Genomic DNA, 27,964 nt, shown 5'->3' with positions numbered 1-27,964 from the left:
TAAAGAGAAACTTTTAAAAGCTTTATATTTTCAGCTTAGGGAAGAAAAAAAAAAAAAGGCAAAAGATTCTGTGAAGACTTAATTATAGTCTGTAGGTATTGTCATTATATGTTAAAAGGTTCTTTAGTCAAAGAATGTCAGATGGAAGCTGAGGCCAGTCATCTGAAAGAGAAAATAACAGCATTTTTAACAATGAAAGGGACTAACGGAACAAACTGTTCAGAAAATTGGTAGAGTTATCAGCTTTTGATGTCTTCACATCTAGACAAATAAAAGCTGTTCTAGGAGATATGCTTTCACCAAACACAATGTATTAGACTTCATTCAGAGTAACTGGGAGAAATGGAATGGCTGGTGAAATAAAAATCAGATTGATCTCCTGGGCCTTTTTCTTAAAACTCTGCGATTCCATAAATCTTATTCTACTCAAAAAAAAGTTTGTTGGATGGATGTTTCCATAAGGCAGAGTTGTAAAAATACACAATGTAATTCACTGCTGAGGAGTTCCAGCCTTCTAAGCCATTTACAGAAAGCAAAGGCAAATGGACAATGTACTTTTAAATCGAGGGAAGAACTTTAAATAAGTAAATGTTAGACTTCACGGCTTTTGTAAGAAAACTGAGCAGATAAGTCATTTTCCACATGACAAAGGTTAAAACTATACTAAAATTTCTTGTTGAAGACAAGGTTTCACCATACTTGGAGATATTCAAAAGACGTGTAGATGTGCTTAGAGACGTGGTTTAGTGGTAGACTTGGCAGCGCTAGGTTAATGGTTGGATTTGATGATCTTAAAGGTATTTTCCAACCTAAATGAAAATGATTCTATGGTTCTAAAAAGGCAGTATTTTTCTCTTTAGAAGGTGGAAAAGTTATTGTTACAAACAGGATTTTTAACTGGGCAAAGTTTCTTAAAAGTTTCCTCGCCTGTTTCTTATGGAACTTAGTGAGCAAAGGAAGGATTTACCAAGTGTGAATCTGCATATAAGCAACAGCCATACATGAAGTTCTTTTGATTCACTGGTAAATCATCATCTTCTTTAGAATCACAGAATCATTTAGGTTGGGAAAGACCATTAGGGTCATCAATTCCAACCATCACCTAACACTACCAATTCCACCATTAAACCATGACCCTCAGTGCCACATCCGCACATCTCTTACATATGTGTAGGGGTGGTGACTCCACTGCTTCCCTGGGTAGTCTGTTGCAATGCCTAACCACGCTTTCCATGAATAAATTCTTCCTGATATCCAGTCTAAACCTCCCCTGCCACAACAAGAGGCTGTTTCCTTGTGTCCTGTCTTTTGACACCTGAGAAAAGAAACTGATGCCCAGCTCCCCACAACTTTCTTTCAGGTAGCTGTAGAGAGCAATGAGGTCTTCCCTCAGCCTCCTTTACTCCAGACTAAACAAGCCCAGTTCCCTCAGCCATTCCTCATAAGTCTTATTTTCTGGGCCCTTCACCAGTTTTGTTGCTCTTCTCTGAACATGACAGCAACTCAGTCTCCTTCTTGTAGTGAGGGGCCCAAAACAGAACACAATATTTGAGGTGTGGGCTCACCAGGGCTGAGTACCGAGGGACAAATCACTTCCCTAGCCCTGCTGACCACACTATTTCTGATGCGGGCCAGGATGATATTGGCCTTCTTGACCAGCTGGGCACACTGGTGTGTCATGTTTGTGTTTTCCTTCAGGTTGTTTTCTGTGTACATATTTACTCTACTGAAGAAATCAGACAGCACTCCTTAACCTGAAGGAGGAACTTCTGGTCTAGGATGGCTCTCAAGAACCAAACCACATTTTTTTTCAGTAACAGAGTACTCTGTAAAAGCATGGATGAAGTCTAAAGTGGCTGGTTTTCAACTCTCTCATTGTCTAGGGATGACACTGAGTTTGCAAGTCCTGATGGAAATTCATTTTGTTCATGACTTATAATTACACTTGGTTATTGTATGTAGTTTTATCAGTAATGTGTTTCTTTCTGTGTTTGAAAACTTTCTGTACATCTCTTGCAAACTGATACCTCAGTGTAAGCAACAGCACACCTTTGAATAATATATGATTCTTTTGATATGTCTTTAATACATGTAAAACAGCCTTCAGAATAGAGAGTAGTTTAAAGTAACACTTTTGTATTCACTTTCAATCCTATTGTCATTAGAGAACCTGAAACGTCTTAAATTGCAAGTCCAGGTTGAGCACAGAGGTTACAAGTTTCCCTGATGCCTTTTCATTAGTTCTGGCTGTGCCTTGTAGTTTAACAGTTGTGCCTGTGCAAAGCTTCTTCACCCATGTTGCAGCTATTTCCACCTTGAAATGTATTTTGTGTTTTTAAGTACTTTGTCCATTCCATGGACAGAAAAGGAGGGAATAAATCTAAATAACCTCGTGACTTTCTAACCTCGAGTACGAAGTATAACTCCTGTATGTGTAAGTTGTATTTATTAGCAGCATTTTATGGCTACATTGTTACATGTTAAAATACAAAGCCCAAGGTTAGTTATTTAAGAAAAGTTGATTTTTGAAGAAAGAGGAACTATTGAGCTCAACAAGAGAAGTTGTTTAGAAAGCTGAAAAATCAAGCTGTGGTAATTTGCCTGAGAAATTTTATATTTTTTTTCCTCCTCTTATTGAACTTTTTTGTCTTAAAGCATTTTCTAGAATGAAGAACAATATCCTTTTTTATTTGTAAGAAAGAAGGTAAGTATTGTGGTGAGCATCAAACAACAAGTCTGTCAGATCTGAAAAAGTAACAAAGGATGCCTACCTCCGTATGCCATACTTACTGGGAATAATGACATTTCCATTTTCTATAGGGAAACCCTATTCAAGTGCTGCAAATGACTTAATTTGGAAAAACAGAGGAATAATGTTCAGCCAGGAAAGTGGAAGATGTTTTGTATGGGTGCAGGAGATAAGAATATGAGTAGGGAGAAATCTGTAACATGGTGATAAAACCTCTTTTCATTGAAAGAACTGTAAAGCTATAACTTTGACACAAGTCACTAATATAAATGCATCAGATATTGTATATTCAAAATTATGAAATTGAGTCAGCATTTAGTATCTATTAAATATACAGGCATATAAAATACTAGAGTAATTTTCATATGGGGGAAGTAGCAATATTTTTAGATTCTTTGAGGTTGACTAATAGAGTTTTGGTGACCAAAGAGGCCCAGAATGAATTGCTGTGAAAATAATTATTTTTGCACACTCTCTGCTTGATTGAACACACAACCCAACAAGTTTTCAAGTCCACCTTTACTTTGAGAGAGCTTGTGAAAATGCTTTGCTGATTAAAAGAGCCTTGATTTGTAAGCCTTGTAATTCATTGCTTTTGGCACTGAATTTTCTAATAACAAAGAGACTGATGAGCTTAGGTTATAAGAGTTGGGGTGCTTTATGCTGAACAATACGGAAGCTAATGCTATTACCTTCACGGATATTTGGTGCTGGTGCTGTTGCAGTTGCCTGTGAAAGAACAGAACATCAGTTTTGGAGAAAAAAATTGTCCCTGGCAGGGAAGAAAATATCTGGTTCAAATACATTTCACAAGGACACGATGATTAAGTTACACTAGGAAGCACAGGGCACAAAGTACATTTTGTTTTTAATTATACATGCACAGTCCATTGAGAACATAAAGGAAATAACAAGATACTATCTGGATTATTTTTTTTTCTACAACACTGATTTATGTGCAACAATTTACTGTAGCTTACAATCTACTGTTTGTGTCTTAGATTTAAGGTCTAGAAAAAATTGTTCAGTCAGTCCCCTCACAGTCTGTTCCCCCTGTGCTAGAATCGGGGGGCCCCCTCCCTCCCACCGCCTTATCTCTTGCCAGGAAGTGGGTTGCTGAGGGCAGACGAGGGACAAACTGCGCTTCTACAGTCCTGCCGGTTTATCTTGCTGTAGCCTGAGCTGGTTACTAGCTGTTGTTATAGTCTGCCCAACTTCAGCCCTGTGGCTGAGGCCCAAAGGCACCCTTGCTTGGGACAAAATGGCTTTATTTGCAGTTGAGTCTACTGTAGGAGCTGTGGGAGATTCAAGCCTTTCAAGGGATTTCGGAGGTCTTAAGCTAGATACCTGCAGCAAGTTTTACTGAACTGCATGTTCCTATAGGTATATAGTCCAGGTGAATGTAAGTGTATTTTCATGAGAATAAAAAAAAAGGACATTTGAAAACAAAAAGACATTTGAAAACAAAAGTATCTGCCAAATTTCGAATTTTTGCTCTTAAGCATGGGTGCCAAATGTTTTTAATTATTGAAATACAAAATCAAGGATAAGGTATTATATACTTTAAACACAAAAAAATTATTCAGCTGGAGTTTTCCTCAACAAAGCAGACCAAGGAGTAGATTCAGCATGGAAACTTTCAGCTCAAACAGTTATAGTTTGACAAATTTAAAAGCAATTGAAAGCAGGCTATTATAATAGGAAGTGCTGGGCAACCTAAATTGCAGGCAGGTCTGCAGGCCCAACCTGTAATGTACCGCATGAGGAGAGTAACTTGTAAGGGTAAGATTATAATTTATAAAAGTAGGTGGAAAAAGAGTTTCTTGGTATAAATATTTATACCAATATTTATAATAAATATTATAATATACAATATAAATATTTATACATATATATAAATATTTAAATATTTTAATGTCAAAGCTCTGAATTTAAACAGATTTTTTTTTTTACAACATCTATTTCATTAGATAGTTTTGTATCATTTAGATTTTGGTCAATGGTAAGACCTGCTGAAAAATTCCCTCAGACATCTAACTGAAATCTTACTGAAGAAAATTATTACTTTTTAATAAATTATATTACTACTGCAATGCTTACAGAAATATCCCTTTCCATAAAAAGTGGAGGTTTAATAGAACATTCAAATTTAGAGATTAATTTTACTGTGATATGCATAAGATATGTTTTCAGATGACTATTGTATGTAATTAATCATCAGCTGAGATTCATTGACATAGCTCTGCTACAAGTCAGTGGAGCTATGTTACATGAGCTGTCTAGTCAGCTTGGGTTAGCAGGATAAATGAACTGTGAGGATCATCAAATATTTAAATGTCTTCTAAGGTAACTCAGTGGTTAACTTTAAAAAGAGAAAATATAGTGTTTTCATATAATGGCCACATTTACCTTGTCCGTCACATTATCTAATTGATGCATATTAGGACTACCTCTGGTTTCTCAATTACACCTGAAATCTCACACTGTGTGAAGTGCTGTAAAACATAAACCTGAAAGACATACAGATACCCTTTCTCAGTTAGGGAAGCTGCCAAGGCAATTATTTTGAACAATTGTATGCTTACAGATTGATCGAGGTAACAACTGTCTCCCAGAACCAAACCCACAACATAACACAACGAAGGCAGAGCTGGCAACTCTTGGTGAGAACAACTATTGACAGGGCTGCTGCTGCTGCAACAAAAATGTGCTAGGTATCCTTGTGGCTTCTCCTCTACACATAACACTTGCAGACCTGGGTAGAAGGATGTCGGGCTGACGGATGCAGATACAGATGTCTCCGACTAAGAAAGGAGTAATGCCATGGGCAGGAAAGCAGCTTACCAAATGACAACAGTGCGTACTTCATTGCAAGACGTGTTGAAACTAAAAGTAGAATGACACTTGACTGTGTAGTAATTTTAGGAGTAAACAGGAAGGTGATTATAATCTTTAACTTCAGAGTTAATCCTTCATTGGTAATAAAATCTGATACCATGATGTTTAACTTTTGAAAGTGGAAACATGAAATGATATCAGCAGGACTATGAACTAGAGTAAATCAGATATTAGTGTGAAAAGTTAAGTTTGTGTGTGTTTATAAGCAGGATGTATAAGAGGATAAGGTTAAAAATGTTTATTGCTTTGGAAGGGTGGAGGTGGAGACAACTTTATTGGAAGGCTTGTTTTGTTTCCAGATATATAAGATCTTTAATTTTATTTATCCTGGTGTAATATGATATATCAGATAACCTTCTCCAGTTGTTCCAGGGACACTGAGTCATAACAGACCTGGGTTGTCCAGTGTGATTAAAGGAAGGCAAAAGTAGTTCCATTCCTGCTGCCAAAAGTCTTGCTAAGATTTTATTGGTGGAGCTCGTGGTGCTGAACAAGAATGCCAAGTGGCATGCTGCAGGGAGGCAAGTACCCTCATTGAGATATTGGATGGAGTGGTTTCCCAGGCTGGTCACAGCAAGTTATAAATAAATTAATCCTGAAACCTGTGGTCTCTTCTTCTTTGGACTCCCTTAGTAAGTCTATAGCACTTTTGCATACAGTGCATTTGTCTGTTAGACATGCATATTTTAAATTTATTTTTCGTTTCTTCTGATTGCAGAAGCTAGAAAGTTGTACAGCTAAGTAAACCAAAACAAGGTCTTCATATGTTTCGCTCAGACATTAAATCTTGAATTTTCAAGTACACTTACATTATAGACCAAACTTCATGATTTAGTCATCTAGTTTTACATGATAAAGAGATATATATTTTAATGGTATCTTTTTAAAAATCAGACTTAGGTTAGCTTGTCATTTGGGACTGCACTTTAGTACCACCAGTGTAATTATCATATAGATTATTTACGCTCATTTCAGACAGCCTATGATTATTAATAGCTAAATTTATGTATTGCTATTGCATTAGTTATTTCAAAAGTATCACTGAAACTATGATTTTACAATGCTTCAAAAGTATGGAGATGTTAATAAGCACCAATTAGGAAGGGTTGCTATTTGCTGCTCACAATGTAAATATTTCTTCATGGTGCTGACATGTGAGTGTAAAAGATGAGTGTTCCGTTCAGCTCTTCAGTATGCACATGAAGATTTACCAGGAAGGTCTGAAAAAACAGCTCACTTTTTTAGCATAAGCAACAGCCTTTCATTCTGTCATGTTATATGCATGTATTTGTGATATGAATTGAGAAACAACCCTTGAAGAGCGTTTCTTGTAGGCTTGGCTGAACTGAACAATGCTTTGTTGGAGCTGGGGTGGGTGGAAGATGGAGGAGGAGGGCACAGAAAGGGGTACCAGAGGCATGATCCTGCTCCCATGTTAGTCAATGAGAATTTTACCACAGAAGTAGAGGCCTTTTTGTGTGAAAAGGTTCAGTCCTGGTAAGTTGCTTCTTATCGTATAGTTAAGAAAGCAGCTCATAAAGATGCTGCATATCAGCAGAGATTTATAAATATAGGCTTTAATACACAAGCCAGACATACAGATCTGTAATTGTTTGCAAATCTGCATGAGAACAGTTTGAGTTGGGGAACTCTGACTTCTCATACCTCAGACACCTCTGTCTCGAGTCTAACTTCACACAGAGGCTTATTGTCCTGGACAGAGTATGCTGCTGCATTTTCCAGTGTCCTCAGCAGGATGTTTCATGGCCACTTGGGCAATGCTGCAGCACTGTGCCAAGGGGACAGTCCTGACACAGGCGAAGATCCCATAGGGAAAAGAAGAAAGGAGGTGGTCATGTAATTGAAGACTATATCGTCAAGGACATACACCAGTGGGTGTAATTATGGTTTAACGTAATTATGCACCTCCTAACCTTATGTACCTTAATTATAGCACCTCCTAACTCTTTGAGTGCTTGCCTTGGAACTCAGTCTGGTGCAGCTCTGCTGGCCTACAAAACGCACCATGGCTGTATCAGCTGTGACCCTCTTATGCTTAAGACAGTTACACGGTTGACGCAAACATCAGTGGTTTTTTTTGTGTGTGTGTATATTTGTTTTTTGCATGTGTTTAACTTTTTTAAACCAGCTAGTGAAGAAATTTGGCAGTCAGCTTAGAAGGAAGTAAAGCCGTTGCTGGGAGCTTTGGCCATCTTTTTTTCCTGGGGAATGAGAGCTATTCAGGAGGGCTCAGGGTAGCAGCTACAGAGCCCAGGAATCTTGGAAGCTTCTCAGCACATTTGGAGCAGATAGCATCATTTTGGAAATTATCCAAACCAAGCGCAAGAGAAAAGCACAGTCCTCAGCTACATTACCTACTGCTGGAGTCGGGTGGTATGACCATTCCCTTCAGCACCCTGCTTGGATGGTCTCCACCATGCTTGCCCCTACCTACCTTTGTGGGAGAAAACCCTTGGCCTTCTCTGAAATGAGCTAGGAAAAATTGTGTGTGTCTCAAGTGTGCATGTGTCTCAAGGGCTCTCTACTGGAATGAAGCTGCCCAGCCAGTTACGTCTATGTCATCGTTGTGAAAGCAGGGAAGTATTCCACCCACTGCAATGTTTTGCTTTTAATGGGAGAACTTAGCCTAACCCTCACGTTCATTTGCAAGCACTTAAGAGCAGTAGACAGGGAGACAGACTATGACAAATGCATCTGGATGATATAATCTTCCAACAGTGTTCCTACAAAGAATAACAAAAACTATGAGTAAAATGAACCCTTTGGATTCCAGCATCTCTAAGAGAAATTCCTGCAATGAACAAGCAACAGAAGCAACTTTCTACCTCTCCCAGAACATTACTTGTCATCTTAAAGGGTCCTGAAAATCCAGGTACATGAGAAACAGCTGTGCAACAACGCAGCTTGAAGTGAAAAAAACAACAGTTAGGTAACAGAGTGAAAGAGCACCTAGTGCTGTTGAATCTTGCTACGTTTTGATGGGGGGTGGGAGGCACAAAGGAGCCTTATTTGCTCTGCTGTGCAGTGGTCAGGCTGTGTGAGAGCACTGAAGGAAGGAGAGGATCCAGAGGGAACAGGCAGGGACTGATGCTCTGGTGCATAGGACCTTTCACTTACACAGAGGACGTCCCCAGGGACACAGCATTGCTTCAGATGGGGCTCACTGGAGATCAGCTCTGCAGCCCAGCCCTGCCTATTTGCAGCTCACAGTCTCATGAGGCCCTGAAAGAATAATAAGAGATGAACAGAAGAAATTAATATCATTTTTATTATGTTTTGATATGTGTTTAGACTGTTAAAATCCACTAGTAAACCAAGAACACTGTTACAAAATTGTGGACGCTATCTTCCCCCAGATTTCTTCAGAAAATTCATCAGTTTCTTCCAAAAGTGCATCTTCTTTCTGCTAACCAACCATAGCAAAAACCTGTCAGGTTGTATCCGGCCAAATGTTAACGCTGTTGGAAGCAGGGATAATTATGCAATCACTTCACTGGCCTCTGAAGGTGAGTTTTGCATCCAACCTGAAGACATGCAGGCTATTGTGTTTCTAGCAAAGCGTGAAATTATGTATCAGAAATTAAAATTCCCTTCTAACTTCTCTGTCGGTAAAGGAGATGTTGCTGGGAAACGTGAGAGACCTTTGTTGGCTGTTGAAAAGCTGTAGAAGCTGGTGCAGATCACAGCACGCGAACGGGTGCACTTCCTGCTTGGGTGAGAGGTTCCTGGTGAGCGTGATGGCCGGGCAGCGCTGCTCGGGCGAGCATTTCATTGCTTGATGCATTTCGCTGAGACAATTGCAGCATCATAAGGAAAACGCTGGCACTTAAGATGTAAGAGCGTGGCCGCTGTGCAGCGTGTCTTTTCAGGTTTCTTCCTCTCGAGTGTCCTGAGACTTGTTGCCATAATGACTCCTCTCCCTTCCCCCTCTTCAGTTCCTTCTGCAAACTTTACTGAGCCATCACTGGGAGCTTCTCTTCACGTTAGTGCCCTTTCTTTCGACTCTGAATTAATTAAGGGTGAAACTGGAACAGTGACTCACAGCAAAAGAGAAGAGTTTCTTATTAGTAATAAGCAAAGAAGGCCACAAGAATCCGCTGTTTCACAGCTCCAACAATGCTCCCCTTTCTTGTGTCATTCCAACATTGATCATCTCCGCTGACTTCCCTCCAGACACTAATCGCTATACTGATGAGTCCGAATTGAACGGATTCACTAGCTGGGGGGGTTTGGGGGGAGCTAATCTCCTAAGAGGTTAAAATGCTAATTATATTGGTAATTACTTTAAAGCTCTTATCCTACTTTTGCCAATGTCCATTTCCATGGTAACAGGAGCAGGTACAGCAGCATTCAGCAGCTCGGAGCTCTTGGCTATGCCAGCGGTGGCTGAGGTTGGGAAGACATTATACAAACTGCACTTATGGATTTTACAAGACTCGAGATATTTCTTTGCCACAGAAGAAATGTGGCCACTAACTTTATATATATATATATATATATATAAAAAAATAAAATAAAGAGATTATCTCTTTGTGAGCTGTACAGGCTTTTCTAAAGCTTTGGTTTTACCCTTAGGTGAGCTGGCAGGTCTTCTAAAGGCTGGGCTGCAGCCAGAGTCCTCAGGGGAAATTCTGTCTGACTCAGCAACTATTTTTTTTTTCTGCAGCCTCTTGGGCTGAGAACAACAGCTCTGCCACTTCCTGACGCTTGGGCCTTGTCTGCTAGGCAAATTTCAAAAAAGAAATTCCCACTAGTGCTTCAAGCGTGTCTGAAATTGTAAACAGACTGTATCTGGACTGTTCTGTCATTGACCTACTGTCAGTGTTAAACTTATTTCAGCCACCATCAGCTGCAGCAAATTCCTAGGTATTTAAGCTTTTAGTGTGCAGATGTGTTTTTTTTTCCCCCCACATATTGTAAATACAAATTGTTTATGTTTTCTTTATGAAACTGACATGACTTCAGATTGTGGAGACTCGTTATTCATGTGCCAGGCAGAACCAGAGCTCTCCCTGACGTTTCTGTGCACTGCAATGGAACTTCTGATCTGATTTTAGTCATAAGCAAGAGAAAATCATAAGGTATTCTACTTTCTGCCTGGGTGAGCTTCAGAGCTCAAAACAAGCTCCAACAAGAGCACACCAACAATGTGAGCAAAAAGTTTTGGCTTTGCAAACAAGTACCTTTATAGGGTGTGTTAAAAATACGGTATCATAATGAAATAAGGATCACAAGGATTCTGCAACACTGATTCCTTTTCCATTTTTCTAGAAATATTAACATCTAGAAATATTTTTTTTCCCTGTGATTAGCACTGGTACACTTTTAAAAGAAAGTTATTTGCTACTTATTACATTTCTTTTTGTTTGATCTAAATTAAGCTTATTCAGTTGTGCAATTGATATTAAATTTCACTCTTAAGCAAGTCTGCTATGCACAGTAAGATGATATCTATCCTGTTTATTCAAAAGAAGTAAATAAGAACAATAGATGAATCACAGATAAAAAAAAAAGAACAACAGAAAAAAAAAGAAAAAAAAGAAAAAGGGTGTATGAGAATTTAAGGAGGAACTGGATGGTCATCAGCTTTTAAAATCAGGCACTTATGTCAGAATGTAGGACCTTAAATATTTGCATTCATTATATTTATTTCCTTTTAGTCTTGGCTTTACTTTAATGACACAGCATCACTTTTGTAACTCTACATATCTAAAATTAATTGTAGTTAATGTATGGGTGTGTTTTATCTTTCCTAATTTCAGGAATAAAAAAAAAAAAGAAAAAAGATTGATTTAAATTCAGAGGATTTTTCCAAGCTAAGAATTATGTCAAGACTGTGAGTTATGATGTCCTCTGCCCAGCAAAATCCTTAGCATACTAGCAAGGGATAAAGCTCAAGTGATGGGTCGTGAGAAAAAACAGGAACCTTGGGCTGTCTAGCAAATGTGGGGACAGGAGAAGGAGGAAGAATTGTGGATAAAAGCCTTCATGCAGGGCTCTTCCTATTTTACTGACAAGTTACATAGTTACTAACCACAGCTAGTCCCTGTATGGGAAAGGGAAAGACACACTCTTGTTTGCAGGATGTTATGCTATAGAGCCAGCCTGCTTTCCTTGGCTCCTTCCTCTCAGTGAAACAAACCATGTTATTGAGCATCAAAGTTTGATAGCCTGTGTACATGGAGGCAACAGTATTAGGCTAAGACATCTTGTGCCATCCTCTTGTCCTCGTTTGGCTTCTTGTTATTTTGCTAAATCCCTTACACACAGAGTTAGAGGCTACTCCTGTGCTTTCTGTGTGGTTGCACATTAGCTGCAGACTGCTTTGTCAGGCAGGGCATGTCTGTCTGACAAACGCTCCAGCTCTGTAGGAGTTCAGCTACAGCAGAGGAGGTTTCTCCCTTGGTTGTTTTGGCCATAATGCTTTACAGAGTTGTTTCTTTTTCCTTTTTTCCTGGGAAACAAAACATGGGAAAACTGATTCTTTATAAATCTCCACAACTGCAAAGACAAAAGTCTACTCTGCATCCGAGCAGGCCAGCTGCAGATCCTGATGCTCCATCTCCCAAAAACTCAGAAAGCTCTCTGCAGTTGGAAAACAAGCAGGGTAAATGAGAGCGCATGATGTTATTTTACATCCTCACAGATGGCTGTCATCCAATTTTCCCTCACAGAGAAATTTAGCAGAGCTTTCGGACCCAGTGTCTCGGGTAAACCAGGGATAGCATACTTAAAAATATCTACATAAAGAAATAGCAGAGTTAAGGATGTTTACCTTAATTGGGTTACACAGAAAACAAAAATGATCTGAAAATGAAATCTGAAAGAAAAGCTTTTCTGACTATATAATAATATATAAATATGAGTATAATATATAAGGCTATATAATAAATATAAATAATATATTCTGCTATTCTTCAGTTGTCTTCTATGGAGAAGGAAAACAATTACAGTCTGGAGACACAGTGTCTAACAAAACAAGCTTGCATACAGTTGGGTTGGAGAAATGGATGGCTGGTCTGGTTTGACTGACACCTGAAACTTTTGTGCAGAGTATTTGTTAATTTGACAGACTCGACTCTAAGTCTTTGTGTTCAAAAGCAGAACTCTTACTTAGAAGTAGGGGAGGCTGATGGAAAGTGGTGGTAACACAGGATGGAGTGGAGAGAGAAGAGCATGAAAAGCAAACAAAGATGTGCTTTAGTGAGGTGGAAAAGCTTATGGGCCAGGGGGATGGGAGAAGGTAAGACCTCTTCTTAGCACGTGACGCTGAGTTCAGCACTTCAGAGAACAATTTCCTTACACTGGCACTCATGTGTAAGTTCCCTTCACAGACACACACCAATAAATGCTATCTAGACCGATCACAAATGAGTGAGATCCTGCTCTGCCCACACTGCAGCTGGTACCCCAGTGAAACGTGATTCCCCTGTTTGTATTTGCATTCATTTGTACCTCCAGTAATGAGGCCCTGGAGCTGTTGTGTGCTGTTGACAAAACCTGAGCTGCTTCTGTCCTTGAGTTCATTCTCACAGAATCCTTTTTCTTCCCTTCTTGCCTCCTTGGATGCATGGCATTTTGTACCTTTTAGACGAAGCTGTGCAACCACCTGTTCTTATTGGCATGCTGAACTGGCAAAATATTTCTTTCTCATAGGCCTGTAACTGCTTTACAGGGAGGAAAACAGCAAAACACAGCCGTGTTGTGCCCTTACCTACCCCTGAGCAATGAACTGCATCATTAAAGGCTTTTGGAAGGCAGGTGGCATGCCAAAGTCCATGCAAGGGCTGTGCCAGGCTGGATAGTTTTGAATGGCCAAAGAAAGAGTGTGTGATCCTATTTTTGCAGTTCTGCCAGTAAGCTATTACCATAATGTTTAGATGTCACGAGCCTGCAAGTGTGGAAACATATCCGGTTTATCAAGCTGAACTGCCTTTTTGTTTGATTTATCTCTTCTCGTTTCCCTGCTAGGTGTATGCAGTTTGTGGTTTGCCCGTGGCCTTCGGAAGGGAGGAGGGGAGCAGCACAGCAATGTTGCTGTCAGCCAGCAACTCTGGAGGACTCGTTCATCACGTTCCTCGGACCAAAGGTACTACTATTTCTGTCCCCCGAGGCCAGCCACACTCTGCTGGTCACACCGCAGAGGCCACCAGGCAGCACCACCAGCAGAAGCGATGCTTGGACTGGGCTTGCTGCTGCAGCCTGACGCCGCGCTGGGTAACCAAGCGGCTTCTGTCAGCTACGTTTCCTGCAGGGTTTCGTCAGGTGTTGGCACAAGACCAAGGAGAGTTCAACGACTTTGACAGGTTCCTCTTACGCTACAGTATCTATTATTTGTATTACAATGGCGTAGGGAGTGCTGCTGCACTACAAATACCGAATAAGGGAGGTTCCCTGCCCCAGATTAGGTAGGACCCGAAGCTGGAGGGATTTAGTCTGTGACAGACGGGGATGCAGAGTTCAGAGCTGCTGAACCCTAGGTCAGTGAATTAACAAGATTATCCTTTCACTCTGAGAACAAGATTGAGAGAGATTTTAGTAACATCAGCCCCCTCCCCTCCAACTAAATTACATTGAATTGCCTGGAACTGTAAAACATTTGGATTTCATTCTGCACATACATTTATTCAAAAAAAGAACAACAAAACACCTCTGATGGCAAAATGTAAAAACACCTCTGGAAATGCCACCTTGTTTGTACAGATACAGCCATGTGTCATTTGTGAGGCTGAAGGTCACACTACTGACTCGTCTTTTATTTTTAATAGCTTCCGTGACATTATGAATACTTTCATAATTAGAATAACTTGTTCCGTGAAGGAGCAGGTGTCCTGGTACTTAAACACACACTCCTGCCCTCGTGAATTCTTCTGCTTAATGGCATCAGCAACAGCAGTTTGTCCTGATCAACAGCTCTGGTTTTGTTCTAGACACCGCTGAGAGCCAGAACAGGTGTATCTTCCTTAAGCAATGGTTTTACTCAGATGGGTTTCTTACAAAGGGCTGGGTGCAGGCAGCGCTGCAGAGCAGTTGCTGGCATTGGGCACTGATGCTAGTCTCAGGATTTCTATTATAAACTTCCCTGACGTTTACGACCTGTCTATGTGAAGGATTGCTTTACACACAAGCAGTACTTGATGAAGGCGAGCCAAAATAATGAATTGTCTTGGGGAAAGAAAAGGTCACAGACAAACGCTATGCTTAAAATATATCTTTGGCAAAGAAGACCAGAACCCAACAGTCTTTAGCTGATCTCCCACAGAAAAACAGCCACAAGCTTTCACTAGATTCTCTTACAGTAGAGGTGGTCCCCCTACTCCTTCCTGTCACCACCATTCCCAAGAGACCCATTTCTTTCTTCTGTACAATATTCTCACATATACCTGCATCTTCTATATTTTGTTGGGTCTGCTGAGGATGGAGCAACAGAGTGGCCCCTCAAAGACCAGGTTCTGGCTGGTCACAGTGCATGTTTGTCTTTGAGTGGGTGGCTCCTTCCTTCCCATACAGACAGAGCTGCCAGGGCTAACAAATCCCCACATTGTTCCCCTTGCGGCCCCAGAACATGGTGTGTGGGTACCTGTAACTTCATATGACAGCGTGCTTTTCTGGTTGCCTGGCCTGAAGGTGGGGACACATCCTGCCATGGCTACTTCCATACCCTTGGTGGGACCAAAAGTAATCGTCCCCTATCGGTGTGCCTGGATGTGTGCTCAGCATGAGGTGGGGACTACGAGAGGTTTGGTCATGTCAGATTTAAATCCAGTACGTGCCATGACAGGAGCTTTGTCCATGTGTCCCTCTAGTGTCTCCTTAAAAGCCCCTGTGGGCCTGACGTGGTCTCAGAGTGCCTCGTCTCAGCTCTAGACACCAATTTTTGAGTACATCAGCGGCTGTGTCCAGAAGCTGCCAGGATTGCATAGCACAGCCCTGAGGAGAGAGGGGAGAAAAAAATGACCTAATCGCAATGGGTTTGCTTGAAACTTGCATGTTAAGAATATGAGCTGTGGAAAAAATGTCTTCAACATGTTTGTCGGACTGGATCTGCACTCCCATCAGTATTTGTCACACTGAAGAAGAACATCCATGCTATCCAGTAAAATTAAGTAGTGAGAATAATCTGTCCTACCTCAGCTCTGTAGTACTGCATTGCTGGATCATTTAGCTTATTAGCCTGACTTGCATTTAAAGCAAAACTCAGGCAATGAGGATGAGGGAACACAGAGCTGTACTGATGATTAGTGGCCGTCTCCCAGTGTTAACATCTTTCCAGTGTAAGGAACTTCCACTTTCCCTTGGATTTCAAAATCCACTTTTAGTTGCTTGATCTCACACTTAGAGTGTATTATTCCATTATTTTTTCTCTGGTGTTTATAATTTGTCTACATGAAATTCTCTGTAGGTCAAAATCAGGAATATACAACATCTAGACCACCTTCGAAATGCACTTTCTCCCAGAAAAGATTTGACAGATTTGCGGATTATCCTACCTCAGCACATGGCTCTGTACCTCGCAGGACAGGGCTCTGGCGGAGGGGCTGTCAAGCACCAGCACTGCCCTCGGGCTGCTTCATGCCAGTCCCTGCCTGCTGGCTAAGGACAGGGGCAGGTGTCCCTGGTCTGCTGTGCTGCTGCCCAGGCCTTGGTCAGGGTTGGGGTGAAACCTTGCGGCCTGTGCTGGGAGTGGGCAGAAGATGGGCCTGGTGGTCCCGGCCCTGTGATGGTGGAGGCCTTGGGTGCTGCAACACCCCGGCGACACGCACGTCTGCCCCTAGGCCCAGAACCGAGAGGCTGCCCTGGCTGTTGCAACGCCTTTTGTATAAACTCTGCCTGTGCTGGGGGTTGGAAAAGCTCCCCCTTCTTTTCACAGGGAGTTTTAGCTTTGAAAAGTGTGAGTCGGCAGAGAATAAAGTTTGCAGATCCTGCTACTGTAGCCAAGATTTCTGATGCCAGCTTTTCTGATAAAGCATATATACCTTTAAAGTCTTGCCTCATTATGCTCGTTATAGAACCATTTGCATGGGGAGACTTTGATTCTGCATGACTGGATAAACTGTTGGCACAAAATTTCTTTTCTTCTTTTCCAAACCATTGTTATAAATGGTATTAGCACTGAATCTTAAATTACCCTGCATATTTGTCTGACAATTCTGTATTGTGTTCTGGACTAAACATGCCTTACTGCCAGACTTTTTTGTTTGTTTGTTTTCAGTCCACTTGTTAAATTCTCTCTGCTTGGAAAATTACACATGAAAAATGGGGAGAAAAGCCTTAGTTATTTTAAATATATAAGTCATTTAAAAATGGAAGATTTTTAGAACACATGTGCCAGAACCAAAGTTCAGTGGGAATGCTGTTATTCATATCTATTGGATTAAAAGAAGTTAAAATATGTTTCTGAAATTCTCTAGCACATGGATATACAGAAAAGAATTATTTCAATAAATTCCTACAATGAGAATGTTTAATAACTGAAGGTGGCAAACAACAGGTAGGAGGCAGAGCACTAAAAATATGTGTTTACCGGTTTGATTATGGAAAACTCGCATACTCTTGAGTATTTTAGGAAAACAAAACATCAACGTGCTCAGGAGTTTCATTAGCTACTTCAGTTCAGCCCATTTTACTTATGTGCATACTGTTCTGCTTATATGATTGGTTGTTTGCTTATTTATTGCTCACTTCTAGCACACACTTCCCTTAAGGTCTTTTTCTCCTCAAAACCAACAAAATACACCAGTGACATTAATGATGTTCCAAAGATCAAAGAAGACCCAGGACTGGGATGAAGGGGAATTTTAAGCATACTAAAAATTAATCTGAGGTTTTGATTGATTTACAGTATGAGTAGTTGCACAAAGCTGTATCCATGTCTGACACGGATAGAACATGGTCAGTGATCCTGGGTGTTTATCCATGCCGTTTGCTTAGCTTCTAAGACCTTTGCAAAACTCTGCTGTTTGCTCCTGGAGGCCAAGTCTAGCATCACTGATATAGGTAATGGTGGAAACTATACAGTAATACGCAGCAGTTAATAAAGCAGAAAAACAGATTTGGAAAAAAAATGCAAAAAAAAATCTCACTGCACAAAGACAAAGGAGCAATAAACATAATGGTGACCTATCTACCTTCGTGCTCCAATCCCTCCTGAACCGAAGTCTAAACGTAGTAGTAAAGCATTAATAGAGATTTTTTCTCAAGCCAATAAATGTTAAAATGTATTTGCAAGTGAACTTTTAGCATTTCAGTGGAGCTGAATGATTGAGAAAAATATTCTAGTGTCTCAATTAAATCTGCGGTAATGCTGCAGCGTAACAATGCTATTCCTTACAACATTTGTCACAGGTGATACATGGAATGACTGCTGTATAGATTTAAGGTTTGGGACAGGACTCTGCCTGTTTATCGTAATGTTAAACCTGCCTTCCTATGTCCTAAACACTTTTTTATGAATAACCTATGAAATCAGATTTCTTGCAATTACACACAAATTTAAGTGTATATTCTGCTTTCTTTCTTCTGATGATCAAAAGAGGAATTCCTGTTCTTGCCACGTTACCTAAGTTGCATTAACATACATGCCACAAGCCTGTATTTTAGCCACCATGAAGGACTTACTGATGATTATTGGTGATAAAATGTTGTTCAAATGCTATATGCATCTAGAAAAAAATCTTTTACTGGAGAAAATAGTGCTGGGGCTTGGGTAACAAGACAAACAAATAGAATGGAATTAATGAATTGCTTCTGGCTCTTTTCAACATATCATGTAGCACCCTAACTTCTGAATGACTACCTGGCATTTTACAGTCAAAATGCACCACACAAATGAACTCTAAGCAAATGCAATTATACTTGCACTGCATTATCCTTAGCGTCATTGCACTAAAAAAGCACATTCCTTCTCCATCCTAGCCTAAAGAAAATCAGCTTGTTAAAATCTAAATATCCATTTTCAGTAACAGACCTAAATGAGTCTACCTTTTGCCAACTAGTAATAGGGTTTAGAGATTCATATTATTTATTGCATAGATGCTTATTACTATAATTTTTTAATTTAATTTGAGATCTATGTCAGCAGGAAATTCTCAGCACTAATGGGTTCTCTCAGAATCTCAAGAGCATGGTTTAAATGAGAAAATCCAGCATACCTTTTTTGAAACAAAATCTTAAATTCTGGGAAACGTAAGATAAAACTTTTAAAATCTCATATTTGTTATGAAAAGTTAAGCTAACAATAGTAAAGTCATAATTGTTTGGGGTTTTCTGGATGAACACTAATGTAATATGCATAATAGTGAACTTTTTCATAACTGATAACATTTTTAACTGGAATTTTGGAAATAAGAGAATCTTCTGATGATTTTACTTTGTTCAGAGAGTAGGCTAGTCTATCACCTTTTCCATATGAAGTTATCTGAGTTGGAGGGATGGTTGTTTTTAATGAGATCTGGCTGCCATTTTTAGAGCTTCTTTTGAGAACATTTTTTTAGAGAAATAAATGTGGACATACAATAAAAGTTCATCTTTGACCTTTGTTCTAGTATGTTCACCAGATATGGTAGTTTTTAAACTTCTGCATTTGCTCCTTTTCCCTACACCATCAAGCTGCTGCAAGGCAGTAACTGTTTTCTGTAAGCACATGACACATGCAAAACTTTCTCTTTCTCTTTCTGTAAAATAATAATGTATGCTGGAAATAAACAGCAGATTGAATTCACACGGCCACAGAGCCTTAGAAACTCAATGTTTTTACTTAAGACAGTTTTCTGTATTGTATAAAATACACAGATACAATGATTTTTTTTTAATTTTTTTTTTACCGTGGTATGTCCCACATGAAAAATAACGGTGGTATGTTATAGGAAAATTGAAAGGGACAGACAGACTATATTTGTGTGATTAAATCAAGCTAATTTTTTCACTGCTGTGTTTACTTTGTTCTTTTGTAACTGAAATCTGACATCTATGCAAAAATGCCAGTGTCAGGGAGGGAAACAGCAAAGGATTTCTGTGTATTATTCCCCCAAAGCACTAGGAATTCATTTTAATTTAGGTTTATATGACGTAAACTTCTACCAATGGAAATGGAAATTTATATAAAACAAATATGGACTGTTTCAGGTTGTTTTATAACTGCACTGTGACTTGTCAACTTTTAATATTTTGATCAGCAAAGTTCAGCAAGCAGTAGTAGTATATCACAGACTAAGCATAGACGATGGATTTTACAATGGTATGTAGCATTAGCGGCCTCTTTCAAAAAGATACTTCTCTTTAAAAAAGGTTTAACACTGTCAGTTTCAATATTTATGAAAATGTTCCATAAAAAATGAACAAACTGGGTTTGCCAAAATTTCAAACATAAAGGAATATTTCCACTCTTTTTTAGACTTCTTTAAACACAACCAATTAATTAAAAAAAAAAAAAAAGACGGCAAAGCTCACATGAACTGAGTCATTTTTTAATTATTCAGTAGTTAAGTAATGCCAAATGCAAAAGGTGTGCAAACCATAAAAAAATACATGTATCTCTATATATTTACAGTTTAGTACTTCAGTCCCTTACAAGGCTGCAAGTTACATAGAGAAATAAGATTGTGTGCCAAATGATTCATCTGATTGCCTCAGCTTTACACTTTCAGCAAACAGAAATTATACTTAACACCTGGCTAATTAATTTCAAGCATGAGAGAACAACTGAAATATATTCCAGTTTAATTCTTTAAACTGGGCACTTGATTATGAAAGCAATAGTATATGAGTATATCTTACTTATCTTTAAGTAAAGTATCATTAACTTAGGTAGGTTGTGTTTGCTGCACTACGGCACTGGACAATTGGCTCTCCCTGCAGCTGTGATGAGAATTATTAAGTGGGATAAATTAGCAGACTTCTAGAACTTTCATTGCGACTGTCCCTTCTATGAATAAGAAATCCAGCCCACATCAGAAGAAGTATTTAGGAATTTTACTTCCCCTAGAACAAGCGGAATGAAACGCCAAAATACTTTTATTGGACTTAGGTCCCAGCCTTTTATTCACAAGTCTCTAATACATTTTCAGCCTTTAATCCTCAAGTGGCTGTAAACAACCTCAAGGCTCTGACAGAGCAATGTCAGGCCAAAAATGGGAAAGTACTGAAATCTCATTTCAATCTTCTGCCAGAAGTCCAAAGACTTGATTTTATGTATGCATTTATTTCATTAAGTGGAGTAGGATATTTGCATAGGTCTGGGGTTTTCTTTTTGGAGTGATGTGCTAGTTATTACCTCTCCGTCTCTTCTGTTCTCTCCTTACTTTTCCCTTCTCTCTGTTCCTTCATTTCGTAAACTCCCTCTCCTTTGTGGTCTTCCTCATACACAGACTTAATGACTTTTCCCTTCTCCCTCTCCTTTATTTATCTTTACCTCCTTTTCCATCAGACCAGCACTTCTGCTCTTCAATAATGTCATAAGAGGAAAACATTAATCTACCTTGAAAAGGGAGCCAGACTAGTTGATGAAGGGGTTGCATGACTGCTGCCATTACAGCCAGAAAGTGGACATGGCAGCTTTCTGCCTAGCGTGGAGTTCACCTTAATTGCATTTCCTGGCTTATGCTGCTGAATGATTTTGCAGAGTGCCTGTACGTTCACAGTCCCTGTGCTACAATATTAGTTCACCTCCTTTCATTTCCTTTTTCAACTGCTCCTTTGTTCTCCCAAGACTTCAAGAAGACCACTGGATGTCCTTTTGCTCCATTTGATATTTATTTTCACTTATCTCCTTCATCTCTTCCCAGCCATACATCAAACATACTAACTGTTCACATCCATTTCCTCTGCAGCCACTAACAGGTTTTACTTCCTAAGAATTACTTCTCAATGTCAGCAGCTCCTCCCTACCTTGTAGCCTTCTTAACTGACTTTTTACTTACATTTCTTTCCTAAGGAATCACTCCCACAATTTTCGGAGTGCTGATCCCTCCTTTACAAGAGAACTAACATCTGCTTTTTCTTCTTTTCCAGAAGCCTGCATATACAGACAGCATGACTGGAATTTGCTAGTCCTTTTATCTACGTCATACATAAGAAAGTAAAACAACTGCTGGGGCATCTGCATGATATTTGGATGTGGTAGAACTGGCCTTTTATCCCACTCATTCCACCACGGTCTGCCTGGACTTACTTTCCTTTTCCCAAGGCAGCATCCTTCACCCGAGATCAATGCACCTCTGTTTATCACTCTATTCTTCATCTTTCAAAGGCCGGTCCTTCTCTTAAGGTCAGTAGATAAACTACTTCATTCAGCTCCAAGAGGAGAGGAAGGTCTTCAGTATTCAGTAGTGGTTAAACACTCCCCTTTTAATTGCAGTCCCATAAATAGGAGACAATGCAACACTGCACTCCAGATGATTTCCTTCTTCATGCAAACATTATGGGAAAACAGAATTCACAGGAAAAGAATGGTTTGCATATTTTTTGGCGGGGAGGTATTGTGACAGAAAGGGTGGTAAGAAGCCTCAGATGATTGTTTGCTTTCTGAAACTAATATATCCAACAGTCTTTCATCTTTAAAACACCCCATCTGTCCTTACTAATTTTTGTAGCATTATGCTGATGATTGTAATCCATCAAATGGAAATGCTTTCAATATTGAATAGTGAGTGACAATGAGGATGTTTCCTGTACACGATGGAACAGAAGCAGACTAACCTCTGGAAGCGTGGTCGCATATAGCTGGGAAGGCATAGATTTCCATGTTGGTATGAGGGACCAGAGAGATGTAAAACAGTAGTTCTGGCATTTTAAATTCCACTTTTATTCCCTAAAGAAAAGCTTCAAGTTTCCAGTGAAGCTTGGTTATTCAAAATCACAGTAGCTAACAGGGGCTTGTGCTTCTTATTTAAGCATTACTAAATTCCCATAATTTCCCTGTGTTTCCTAAACAATTTACATGCTGCTAAAGTGCTGTTGGCTTTGCAGGAAAAACACCTAAGACCACCTCAGAAAGTTAACAGAAAAGCTGTTTTTAGTTACAACTTACCTTCCTGACTCTGATGAGGTATTCACAGCTTGGGAAGGGTGGGAAGGCACCATGTGAAGGTTAGCAAAACATTACGTGTCCCATTTCATGAGCTTCAAATAAGTATACAGGCTTTATGTTATTTCAACAGCTTGAGTGCACAGGAACTGGATCACATGAAATTAAGTTGTTTCAGTGTATGTAGATTTAATGTACTTTTCTGACTCAGTGTAAACAAGCCCTTAGGTCACAAATCTAGAGTGTGGTGCACACCTCTGTTTAAGTTAACAGTCACACTGAAGGCAACAAGCTTATTCACGTGAAAAATAATGCCCCTGTATTTGAAAAAGTAGATCCTTATATTTTAAATCTCCCTGGAAGTATCATGCCTGTTAAATTACCTAACTTTCTGGGATATCACTCATGTTTTGCAAAGTTACGTGTGACTAAAAGAGGGTAGGTTTAGGTTAGGTATTAGGAGGAAATTCTTCACTCAGAGGGTGGTGAGGCACTGGCACAGGCTGCCCAGAGAAGCTGTGGATGCCCCATCCCTGGAAGTGCTCAAGGCCAGGCTGGATGGGGCTTTGGGCAACCTGGTCTGGTGGGAGGTGTCCCTGCCCAGGGCAGGGGGTTGGAATTGGGTGGTCTTTAAGGTCCCTTCCAACCTGAGCCATTCTGTGATTCTATGATTCTTATACCTTTCATGCCCGTACATTTTTATTGACAATTATTTGCCCTGAAACTAAAGAATAATTAACCTTATACTACAGCGGTTTTACATTAGAAGGGCAAATGCTTATCACTTAAATATTTGTGCATATATATGCCATATTGGTGTACATGATTTATATACACACATATCTCATCTAGCATTTTTCAGATTTAGGCTATAGCAGATTTATGATACATATATATATATGCAGAAATCTACTTATTAATAATTGTATTGAAACATAAATACACAGCCAAACTGCAGGCAAATTACCTATATAGTAAGTATAGATGTGTCATGGAAAAGAACACAACCATATCCTGGAAATTTCCTATTTTTTTTTTCAGAGTTAGCAGGAGAAAACGTCTATGAAAATGTCTCCCTCATACCAATATGCCAATTTGTTCATGAACTACTAATGGGAAGGTGTTTGAGATAGCTGTGCCACCAAACTTAATCTGTCCCTAAAATACACACATCTTTATCACCTGAATTTCTCCACAGATTTCTGCTGCAAATTCAGTATTTAATACTCGTCCTGTACTAGCATATGAACGTCATCTTTCTAGATAACATGGCTGACGAAAAAAATGACAGTACAAATTACCCTGTATAGGAAACCACAAATCAACACACTCTTCACAAAATCAGCCACCATGCAAAACACAGTAGAAAAAAGTCTTTTAAAAATGCTCTGCAAGGCACAGGCTATGCTTTTGAATTAGACAACAGAATACCATCTATGAACCTAACAATGCAAAAAGGAAACCCTAACTGACAGCATGTTCCTGCCTATTACATATGTTTTGATGCTGGTATGTGTATAGAAAATTGTTAAATAATTACAGCACCTACTAACAAACGTCCTTGAAGAATTCTTCCTGGAGCCCTTTTCCACCTCCCTTTTCAAACAATACTTCCACTGTTAAACTCCTAATCCAAAGCAAATTTCCCCTCTACTAACAAGCACCCATCAGAACCAAATCTTGCCAGCACAGCAAATGCAAAACTCATGAATACCAACATATTTAACGTAATTGATGCCAGTACCCAAAAGAATTTCCATTGGTCTTGTTTATCCACTTTTTAAAACGTGCTATATTACATCAAGCACATCAAATACCCTCATGAGAATTATGTGTATGAAACTAATTGACCATTATTTGTTACAATGAACTCACAGAGATAACTGATTAAAGACAAAACACAGCAAATGATACGAGAATATTTTTTAAATAAAAAATAAATTCCATCCCTTGCACAGTCCAGATCCTCACAGGGGACCTACAAATCATTTTCAAAAAATGATCCTGGGAACTAAATTCTTAACAATGGATAAACAAATTGTGGACTCAGTAGTGACATTGTCTCTAAAGCTTACCATTTTCTTGCTGATTCATCCCTGTACATTCATGTTAGCAACTGTTCTCTCTCCCATGGTTTAATTGAGTAAAATGTTTTATTATACTATGAACAATCACATCTAACTTGTATTTTGTTTGGATTTTGCTACTTGTCAGATCTAATTAATGGATGTCAGTCAAGTCCACAAGCTTGTTTGTTTTCTCCAGTTCTATCAGTTCTTCTAATTAAAGATTATTACCTTGTCTATGAAATTTGCCTCACTTGTACTATAGCAAAATAGCGACAGCATCACAACTGCCCTCTCAAAATACACAAAAGTTAGATAAACTTTTAATTGAAACACTTTTTCTCTCACTTTTGCAGAGCATGGAATGGGTTTGGGAGAAAGAGGGAAATACAATAAAGTTTAATTTCAGGTAAAGACAAACAACTATAAAAAGGTTGGAAAGCAGTGCCCTAAGGGCTTCATTGCAACAGCTATAGTTTACACTGAATGTTTTTCCATGAATCAAAAGGTTTCTGTGACACCTGCATAAGGATTTAAACGGATTTGTCTCGCCAATGATAACATATGTCTATTTTTTTTTCCTCAGTTAAATTTGTTTTTCTGTGCAAATTCAAGGGGGCATCTTCTCACCAAAGCTGTGGGTTTAATCTCAATGCACACTGTCTAATGACAACACTATGAAAAACGGTCATGAAAATACGTTGAGTTGCTGCTGTCACGATGCTCAAATGTAATCTCTACTATTTGCTAATAGCGTGGTTAATCAATCTATGCACTTTCTCAACCTTTGTTCAACAAAGCACGATATTTTAAAGATATTATTTATAGAGATCATATTAAAGAGTAATTACAGCTCTAGGCTAAAGTGCTCTTCTCAAAGCACTTGGTAAAGCCACTTTCTCTGTTGAGAGCTTTTGCTTGTTTGCAGGCATGGAAATGAGTTAACACACAACTTTTTCACCTTTGTGGCCTGGAAAGTCAGTATTTTTGTTAGTGATGTAGCATATTAGTCATATCTGCCAGGTAAGACTTGTATTAAAATTTCCTTTTGATGAAGAAAACTAGGAGATGAAACCTGTGAATTAAAACACTTAAAATGTTACTTTAGTTTTATTGTTTGCAAATATCATGCCTTAGAACTCAGGACTGATATAACTGAAAAAAAATGTTTATTTTAGATTCAAAAAAACTGCTCTAAAACCATTCTTCCCATACAAAAATGAAAAAGTCTGTAATTGTTTTCAGTTATGCTAGTCAAACAAAGACAATGTTTTATATTTTGTTTGCTTGAAGGAGAAGGAATACAATACTGAAAAGAGGACATTTCTTAGCACTTAGAACTATGCCATTTGTATTTTTCAGGTGGAGAGTAGAAAGGGAAAAAACTGAAGAAAGTGATTTGAAGAGTTTGTAAGGCAGTGAGGTGGGGAAAACAAACTGACTCTTGATTGCAGTTAAAAATATCTTACATGATGAAAAAAAATCCACAATTGTTTTAACATATTCTGAAAAAAGTCATTATTTTCCCCCAAAATAAAATTTTTACTTATTGTGCACATATGCTAAAAACTAAGAGGCTTGGATTGTCAATGTTAGCCACACACAAGAACAACTAAAGGTCAGAATAGGGATAAGGAAGCCACAGGATGTAAAATAAATGCAATTCATCCTACGGTTACAGAAACCTGGAGTTATTAATTGCTTAGCATGATAAGTATCATTATCATAAATGTGCCAATATAGAATAATTCTGTAGTGATATCTGTGATACATTTACAACGTCTAGTTATGCATCACCTATTATCCAACTCATTACTCTAGAGTTCATTCTCATGGGTGTTCATTAGCTTAAAAACACCATGTTAAATTTTAAATGAACTTGCCACAGAAATTCTTCTTTCCTACCAATGTAGAGAGAGGAATGCTGGTTTTCCTACAGGATGCAGAGCAATATTAACTATCATAAAACTGTCACATGGAGCTACTACAGAGCTAGCATAGTTGATTTCCTATAGAAAAGCTATTTCAGGTATGATTAGAATCAGGACACAAATATCCTCAGCAGCATTAATTGTTACCCTTTTTTGATCCACGAAACTTACCGAGGGCAGATGGCAAGGGTGCGAAGGTAAAACACTGAGCAAATAGCTCATTTTAAGCAAATTCATAAGTTGCTCTTTTTGACAACTTCACGTTTAACTCTTTGTCATTAGCGTGTCCAGAAACGGCTCTGCAGGAGCTTGTTAGCAAGGGATTGATGGCTACGATCCACAGAAGTCCATGTCCTCACATGGCATAGCCGCAGCTTTCATTCCTTTCCATTTGTTTTGACCAGCACAAGATTTATGTGAAGGCATCAGCTGTCAAAACAGGCTTTAGGCTAAGAGGCTGCAGCATAGCTTAAAGTCACTGTTAAGGAGACTGTCCAGGAGCAAAGCAGTCCAAATCAGGGAAGAGTAAAGGTGCTTTAACATCACCTTTTTGTCTTTTCTCCTCCTCGCGAAACGCAGTGCCAAGTGTTCCTAAGTCACAGTTCAGGAGCTCACCCATGGTAACCAAGGAAGAGAAATACAAACAAAAAGTCACAATAAAATGTTTAAAAATAACTCTAAAACATTCCTAACCATTTCTGGAACACAGTATATACAAAATAGGTTGTGGTGTTAAAAAGGTTTTCTATCGCTACTTGCATAGTACTCCAAAACTTAGTCACACAATACATTTGATTTTACTATTTGAAAAATCTTGGAACCGAATATAAAGAAAGCCTCTTTCTATGGCATAATGCAGTATTTAATTAATGTAAATTTTGTATTGTTTCAATGTTAAACTGAGCAGAGATCATTCATTTAGCTTCTCTTTAAATATATGAGATAGGTATTACACATTTAGGAAGTTGTAACAATATACTTCTGAGCCTTAACTGCCTCTGAATTGAACCAGTTTTTTGTTGACTTCACCAGCATAAATGTGGTACAAGCCATTTGTGAATCAGATCAATCAGAATCTGTTACACTAAGGCACCCTGAATAGATCACGGGCAAATTTAAATTATGGGGTGTCCAAAATAAATGACAAAACTTCGATACACACTTTTTATAGAAATTATTACTTAATCTCTGTTATATCTTTCAGGCAATTATCACTTCCAGTAATTATTATGTAGTTATTTAATATTGCAATAATGTCCAGAAGCCACAATTCAAA

General features: G+C 38.9%; 1 protein-coding gene and 1 long non-coding RNA gene across 2 annotated transcripts; one reads left to right on the top strand and one right to left on the bottom strand.

The window, feature by feature from the left end:
- Nucleotides 1-34: 34 nt before the first annotated feature.
- LOC310889782 lies at nt 35-27,290 on the bottom strand. The gene is made up of 3 exons (XR_014576794.1): nt 26,860-27,290; nt 3,442-8,890; nt 35-162 (listed from the first exon to the last, which is right to left on the bottom strand). It is a non-coding gene; the product is annotated as an uncharacterized lncRNA (long non-coding RNA).
- LOC310889781 (uncharacterized protein) lies at nt 8,465-25,017 on the top strand (the record flags this gene model as incomplete). The annotated part of the gene is made up of 4 exons (XM_083817814.1): nt 8,465-8,540; nt 9,025-9,174; nt 13,640-13,757; nt 21,677-25,017. 4 exons carry the CDS (start codon nt 8,465-8,467, stop codon nt 21,699-21,701), a joined length of 369 nt encoding a protein of 122 aa, XP_083673940.1. The 3' UTR covers nt 21,702-25,017.
- Nucleotides 27,291-27,964: the final 674 nt, after the last annotated feature.

This window comes from Anser anser (genome assembly GCF_964211835.1).
Source record: "Anser anser genome assembly, chromosome: Z".
NCBI lineage: Eukaryota > Metazoa > Chordata > Aves > Anseriformes > Anatidae > Anser > Anser anser.
The sequence above is the reverse complement of the archived record's forward strand: the minus strand, read 5'-3'. Positions and strand labels throughout refer to the sequence as shown.